The 8,169-nt window shown below is 34.7% G+C and overlaps 1 protein-coding gene across 1 annotated transcript; it reads left to right on the plus strand.

The window, feature by feature from the left end:
• Nucleotides 1-5,171: 5,171 nt before the first annotated feature.
• LOC128987372 (uncharacterized) lies at nucleotides 5,172-8,169 on the plus strand. Its single transcript, XM_054408189.1, has 3 exons — nucleotides 5,172-5,434; nucleotides 6,863-7,336; nucleotides 8,008-8,169. The coding sequence occupies exons 2-3, from the start codon at nucleotides 6,872-6,874 to the stop codon at nucleotides 8,032-8,034; spliced, it is 492 nt and encodes a 163-aa protein (XP_054264164.1). The 5' UTR covers nucleotides 5,172-5,434; nucleotides 6,863-6,871; the 3' UTR covers nucleotides 8,035-8,169.

Below are 8,169 nucleotides of genomic sequence, written 5' to 3' on the forward strand. Positions count from 1 at the left end.
CGCTCCGAGACCCCTGTTGCCACTGCTGTTCGGGCGCGAGCTTTTGCCAAGGGAATGCTTACAGCTTTATCGTCAGCCTCTTTTTTCATAAACTGGTAAACATTGCTTACTATTTCCCGACTCTGTCCGTTCAGCGTCCTACCCTTCAACTTACTTTTCACTCTGTCACACATAATTCTATGTATGCCGAATACGTTAAAACACAGTATTAAACAAAAAACACAGTTAAACTAAACTAATCTTTCCGTTAAACACACTCTGCTATAATAATATTTAGAAAAGAATATAAATATTTACTTTTTTCAATCAGGTGATTCAATTAGAAATTCTATTATTCTAGCTAGAAATTTTATAGACGACTATTGGTTTGAGTGAGACCATAATGGAGTGAGTGAGCCCAAGTTTTATAGAATGGCTAATAGCGTCAGATCCGCGCGCACAGACTAATGACACTGTCTGTACTAAGCTTTTGGTATATTTGGTCTTTCTAGAAAAAAATAAAAAAAACTAAAAACATTGAAAAAAGCCAATAAAATCTTTTAAGTTTGTATAACTCCAAAAAACTTACCTGAGACCCGAAAAATCGTTATGTTTTTATAGAGGTGAGCTTCTTTTGTGTATAAAACATTGGAATATGATAATATTTTAATTTTTGAAATTTTTATGATAGAAATCATAAACGTGATGGTCAGGGACAAGCGGTACGGTCGTGAATTGTCTGAAATAATCTAAATCTTTCTAAACAATCCTTCAATTATACTGTTAGTTATAATAAAAATATGTGTTTCAGTTGAACTAAACTGTTCAATTTACAATGATATTTAAGTTATTGTCACGACCAAACACAGTATAATCCATAAGGCTGGATTGGTCGTGAAAAAAACCTGCGATGGTTGTGAAACTTTGGTTGTGACATTACGTGTTATTTGGCTCTGTTCTGGTGGTAGCCCTGCACCTCATGTTCGAGGATACAAAGTGGACTTCTAGGTTAATGTAGCAATTGAAATATCATATCAACAAAAATTAACAAAAAACACAAACTTACCTTTATTAATCAATCTTGTAACTACTTCTTTCAACACAAAACGACCGGCACAACAAACTTGACGTACACCCCGAACTAGTCTCTAAAACGAACTGACGTAATCGACGCCAGGTTTGCCACTGTCGTGCTCCAAAGTTGAAAATGTTTCCCAAATGGTCGTGACGCCAAATCGAGGGACAGACTTATTTTGTCACGGTAGTCAGTTTGCAATGACAATAAAATTATAATATGCTCCTTTTTTGTAAGTTTAATAACTATTGATGACATAAAAATATGGCTTTATATATTTCGGCATGAATAATTAGTCTAAAAACAGCGTGAAAGTTGGAAAATGTACCCTAGGGACACGTCATGGTCGTGAATTTCGAGACTTTAAAAATACGAAAAAAATACTTAGAACCTATTTAAAACCAAATAAATTTGTGTAACATGTTGCCCCCGTCCCAAAAAATATTAAAACACATAATAATAAACTACAAATCTAGTATCTACGAAGAAAAAGGCCAGGGACATGAAAACGTACGTTTTTAAATTTTCACTCTTCCACCACTTGATGGATTTTCTTGTGAAGGAGGAAGATGAGATATTCTGGTCAGCAATGTCAGCACCTTCCCATTGATCAATCGTATTTATATCTGGTTTTAATTGGGGGCTTCTGTCCTTACAAAACCACTAGTTTATGTTTAAGGCTGTAAAAATACGTAACATAGCCACTATCAATTCAGGTGGAGAGAAGAATAACATAATTCACTATATTAGTCTGGGAAATCACAAAATATGTCATAAAGTGCCTGATCGATCAGTTTATATCGTCAATGCTGGTTTAGGAAAAGAGGACTTTTTGGCCTAGTTACCGGAAGTGCTGTCTTCAGCAGAGATGATTGATGGGTGGAATCATGCACTATGTTTTATCCATGGTCCGGAAGTTACATAAAAAGGGGTATTCAAAGTTAGATATGGATAAGCCTGTCCTGTCACATATTCAGGCCGCTGTCAATTTTGATGGTGAGGTAGTTATGTTGGTTGTTAAATTAAGATAAAAGTAAGGTCAAGGTCATTTGGATGGTTTTTAACTATTTGAGCTATTATCACCATCCACTCGTGCTCAGTGCTTGGTAGTGTAATTTTCACCAGTGATAGAGAGGAAACAGATGAATAGGCCATCTGTTCCTCTGTTTATAGCTGGACAATCTCAACATTTACATTCTAGCTCCAGCCCACTCAATTATCACACAACTGATCCAAAAGGTCTTTATTAAAAGAAAGAAATAAATCAGAAATACACCCGCGGGTGTATAAAAAGCCCCGCACATAAGCAGCAAAACCTACAGACTAAGCGAATTATTTTTGTGTGGTTTGATTTTCACTTAAATATCATTAGGTTTAATGAATACCTGGTTTTGCAATAACACCTGGGTTTTGTTTGTTGTACAGGGAGGGCAACAAAGTGTGTTAGCCAAATTCCCTATAGGGAAGAAGCTATTAGGTACCGTAGGTGGCACGGGAAGACCTAGGCCGTACTTTTTCATTTTTATGTCTCCAGAGGCCAAACACACTATTCGTTAAAATTGTTTTTTAATTATATATTAGGAAATTTCCCATATAGGGAATAAGCTATATATATATATATACCGGGTGTCCCATAATAGCCACTTACCCGTTAACTTTTCAACAGCAGCATAAACAAGCTTCGATACATGTAAAGTACTTTTTGGTGGTATTTTGAAATTCACCCCTCACCTCCAAATAGGGATTGCTGGGGGCAGCTTAAAAATGTTAAAATAGCAACCCCAATCAAGTAGCACATCATTTTAAAGAACTTTAAAAAAGGAAATAAATGCCACAAATCTGATATTGATACAACAAAGTTTTCAAAAGAGCTATGACAAGAAATGTTATGACTAATTTGACTGGACCTTTACATTTCATCACTTTTTTCATGGCTATAGGGGGATAGGGCTACATTTTCAAATTACCTTCAGTCTTTAGTACACAGTACACGTGACCAGGGTGATGTCACGCACTGTTTAACATGATTTTGGATGTTATCACCCACCCTCAAATAGACTGGCTGGTGGGGTTTTGATTTTTTAAGCGTTAGTGTTGATGGAATAACTCTCTGCTGAATTAAGAATAAGAAATTTAATACCATTGACCAAGTGGTGTCATATGTTGGTATTAAACGTCACCAAGTTGGATAGTATGATATAGATCTGCATTACAAGAAGAGTAAAAAAATGTCACGGGTCAGCTATCGATTTTGGAAACTCAGAAAATCTGTGTCAGATGAATATCTCAGAATGACCTACTTTGGTTTATTTAAAAAAGGCTAATAGTAGAATGATATGCTACTTATTTTATAATCTAAGTATTTTGACGATTGTAATGCATGTTATATTATGTTAAAAGCAATAAAGACATTTCATTTCATTTAATTTCAATCTCATAGTCATATATCCAATGGGGGGAGCGAGCTGGTGTAGTGGTTGGAGCACGGGACTTCGGTCTCTGGTGTCCCGGGTTCAAATCCCGCCAAATCACCAATGGATTTTATCTGAGTGATAATGCCACAACCCCTAGGTCTAGCCTGAAGTAATGTGAAAAAGAATCCCGGGATCGTGCCTAGCGTCTTCGGAAAAAATGGGCTGGTTCTTTGGGGACCTTTATTTATACAAATGAAAATTTTAACAGTATAATTAACTTATACATATTACATATTCTTATTTACACTAAAACTAATCTTCACCTTTTTCCCACCAGGCAAGACATACACGAAACACGCAACAGGACAAAATTAAATATTCCCACAGCACAGATTGACAAAATTCGGCAATCACACAAGGCAAATAATTGCATTAAATCTTTAAACAAGCTGCATGAATCGGCAAGGACCTGCACACCAAAAATCGTCAAAAAAGTAACTGCTTAACTTTTAGACAATCCCTTCTTATAGATATGAATATCTTAATACATGTGTAGACATTAGGTTTTAGCTATATAGATACATGACAATCTATTTTTGATAATTGTATTAATCATATCAAAATGCACATTTCATGTACGTGGTCAACGGTAAATAAATCATTTCATTTAATTTCCTAGTTTTGATAAAAGCTTTCTGAGTGCTAAACAAAGCCTGCTCAAATCAAATCAGATTTAAAGAGTTAAAAAAAGTAGTTAGAAAAAGATTCATAGTTTTTTCTTCTCTTTACCAGTGTTGCCACTTTTAGGGTAATTACCCTTTTTTAGGGTAATTTGCTGGTCTTAGGGTAAAGTTTAGGGTAATGGTAAATTTAGGGTAATTTTAGGGTAAAACTAAAAGTTAGCATAACAATGGAAATTTTACTAAAAAAATGAGAAAACTTCAAAATTTGGCAAAAAAACGTTCATTAAATACTATGGCCAAACCATCATATTCGATTCAAATCGGTTTAAATCGATTGCTATCATGAATTTTTTATAATAAGTTAGGGCCTATCCTAATCGATCTTATCAATCGTTGGGAATTATCTGTTTTAGAATGTATTCGATTCTATAACACGTTATAGGCCTAATAATATATGAAATATTATTCATTACTGGGTTTGATATTTAATTATGTGGCTGAATTGAATTAAACTGGATTATTTTACAAATTGTGTCAAGAAATTACTACTACTATGTATAGATTAAAGCTTTGGTGGTACCGTACTGTATTTTAAAGATATGATTGTCCAAAACCAGTAGTAATGGGTCGATACAGTAAAAAAATGCGATAGTTCTTGATTCGATATTTTTCGCTATACGATAGTCGATAGAGCTGATCAATATCAACATTTTGTTCTTCTTTCGGGTGGTTTTTTTATAGAATCGAGTATAATTTTACGTAAATTGATTGATATTGGAACTTCATTTAGTATAATTAACCACCTTATGTAGGATTTATATGATTTTAACAATGTTTTATAGCATTAAACGCAAATATTAACATTTAGGGTAATTTTTAGGGTAACTCAAAGTAGATTTAGGGTAATTTAGGGTAATTTTAGCCCGCCTTTAGGGTAAAATCGCAGCAACGCGGTGGCAACACTGCTCTTTACTTTGAAATTAAAATGCTTTTCAGTTCTCGTTCTCAGGTTGTCATTGTCAGTTCCTTTCAGAGCTGTTGTTGACGTTGTTGTCGTTGTCAGTTGTCTTGTCATTCGTCGGTCTTCCGGCAATCAATGCCTTCGCGTTGTCGCCGGTTTCTTGCCAATAAATTCTCTTTTGTTTAAGTTACTGTTAAATGTCTTATGTTATAGACTAGTTTTATGATTAAATTTTGAATTGAATAGACAACTACAAGTCTGAGTCTCAGGCCTGCGAGTGCTTCTTTTGTCAGTGAACGTTAAGCTTACAAGTTTCAGTTATGTAAGTAAAGTGATAAAACCACAACATTTTTTGTATAATATTGTTTAGGTAGGACTAGTATTTAATCAGTTTAAAATATTTTATCGCTTACCCTTAGCTATGCAATCATAGTCCTGGCTCAACCCTTTTTCGGTTCTTTGTTTGGTTCAAACACATTACCTAACCTAAAAATTTTCATCTTAAAGCAAGTAGGTGAGGTAGGCCTATTCTCTTTTAGGTCAGGTTAATTAATTGGAAAGGCAGTAAAAGGTAGGGATGAGCATCATAATTCATTGAGAAAGAGCTGCCAGATTAGTTAGGCTAGGTGAATAAGTTATTTTAACTCAAATTTGAAGGATGAACGTGGAATGGAGTGTGGTGATCTGAATTAGCTTTGTTACTGACTAAGATCAGCAGTTTAATTAGCCAGGATCATTTATTTAAAGCTTATGATCAGGTACAGCTGGGTCTAGATTCGAGCCATCTCAAAGCTACTGACTTTTCTCAGGATTGATCCGGTAACCTTTTGATTGTAAGGCGAGCACTAAGATACACCACTCAGGTACTAACCACTCAGGTACCTACCATCAATAGGTCAACCAGCATCTTGGCCAATCATTAAAACTATTTTCACTTCCTTGTGGCAGCAAACCTAACTATCATAATAGCTTATTGAAAAAAGTGTGTAAAAAGATGTCTAGGACTACGTAAGTTTGGGTTATGCATGTTGAGCTTTGACTTAGGCCTAGTGGCTGCACTTTACTTTAGGTCCTACACTCATTCGAATGAAAATATCGATCGATATATCGATTATTCGATATATCGTTTGGTTAGTTAGGTAAGGTTAACCTAACCTAACTAACCAAACGATATATTGATTGAAACAATCGAATAATCGATATTTTCATTCGGTTGTTTGTGTAGGACCGAAAGTAAAGTGCAGCCGGCCTAGTTTTCACCATGTAAGTTTAACTTAAATAGGCCTACCGACTTTTTTAGTCCTACAAAAACAATATAAGTTAAGCAAAAATAATATAAGTACCGGTACAGTAGGTAATATGCTATCAATAAAGAGATGTTTAAGTTACCTAACCTAACTTGCTGTTACATTTCAAAATTCCGTTTGATATTCCCCACATGCCTTTTCTGTTAGGCTACCAAAGGGGATTTTGAAATTTATGGCCAATGCTTGGGGAGGGTTAAACGTGTGATTTGATATTGGAAAAATTGTTGTCGTTTTTCTGATTTTCCGTGTTTATTTGACTTTTTCTGGGAAAACAACAGTCATTTTGAATTCATTGCGTTAAATTTATCATCATAATAGGTTAAAAAAATAATTCTCTTTTAACGCGGCGTCTGTGATTGATAGTTTACCAAGTTGCTTAACCTGAAGGTTTGCTGCGGCAGAGGTATTTGGTGCTTCCATTCTAATTATACTTTTTTATGTAGCTAAAAAAAATGGCGGAGGACCCAATGGACGTGTCTGCACCAACTACCACTGAAATTGAATCCGCACCAGCTGTTGAAAATTCACAACCTCAGCCAGCAGAAACTGGAGAACAGGGAGCTAGTGAGACCAAGGACACACCTACAAAAACTGATGAATCTGGAAAGAAAGTATACACAGAAGAAGAACGAATGAGACGAAAAGCATATTTCAAGTCTGTGCGGGATAGGAAAAAGTTGAATAGTGAGAGGTATAGGCAAAGGCAAAACCAAGCTAGAACGTCCCAAATAACCCCCAAGAGAAGAAACTTGCCTTCAAGGTCCATTCCGGATGTCAAAATTTCTTTCCAAATGACAAAAGAAGAAGACAAAGTTTTAGAGTTTTACAAAGTGAAGCTTTCAGCCCTAAAATCTACAAATGAACAGTTGCACAAAAGGCTGAACTTTCTCGTTAAAGAAAATATGCGTCTTTTGCAGGTATTTATTTCAACAGTTATTTAACAGATTAATAATCCCCCTGTTTGTTTAGAGTTAGTGACTTGGTTTATAGAGAATGTTTGAGAAGTATTCACTTTGTAGGCCTACTAATTTTTGGTTTTGTCTCTTTCAGTAACCTTTTAGATTTTTCGCTGTACTGGAACGTATTGCTTGGCAAACCTCTAGTTAGTATCAAATCAAATCGTCTTTATTTCATATTGTACATAAATCAGTACATGGAATGGCGTCAAATATTTAGTATGTATTTAGGGCTACATTAAAAATTGTGTCGGGGGTTAAGAAAAAAATTAGAGTTGTTTTGTTTTCTGTTTATAAGTTCAATTAACTATATCATACATCAGAGAAAATGATTATCTTACTATATGAAAAATAAAATAAAATACCAAACAACCATTTGGGTTATCATCAATTGATTTAGAAACTTTTACTAAGCTTGTAAACTCAATTAGGCCTTCCACCATCTCCACCTTTGCCAACAAAACCAAGATAACCGAAAACGCCAAATAAATAAAGATCAATAAAGTCCTTCTTCTCCTACGTTGAGATTGTGCGCCAGGTTCGCTAGTAATAATTTAAGTCAAATACTTAAATAAATCAAATACTTACACTGTCAAACCATTTTTTAATTAGCCTAATGTTTTGTTTTCCAGATGGGGCCTCCATTGAAGACAGTATGATAGTCGTCCAGGTAATTCCTTACTATAATTTTTGTCTGTACCATGGTGATATTTGTGTGTTTTATTTTAAATTCCTCTTTTATAGATATAGATGTTTGAATTCATTCTGTATTTAATAATGGATTATAAGCGAAT

Source organism: Macrosteles quadrilineatus, unplaced genomic scaffold, assembly GCF_028750875.1.
Source record: "Macrosteles quadrilineatus isolate MER2022 unplaced genomic scaffold, UCM_ALF_1.0 Scaffold_2__2_contigs__length_208266976, whole genome shotgun sequence".
NCBI lineage: Eukaryota > Metazoa > Arthropoda > Insecta > Hemiptera > Cicadellidae > Macrosteles > Macrosteles quadrilineatus.

Excerpts from the sequence above, each read along its gene's own strand:
- LOC128987372 (XM_054408189.1), top strand. The coding sequence starts at position 6,872 with ATGGCGGAGGACCCAATGGACGTGTCTGCACCAACTACCACTGAAATT. Across the intron at positions 7,337-8,007 it reads AAAATATGCGTCTTTTGCAG|ATGGGGCCTCCATTGAAGAC; the intron begins GTATTTATTTCA and ends TTTGTTTTCCAG.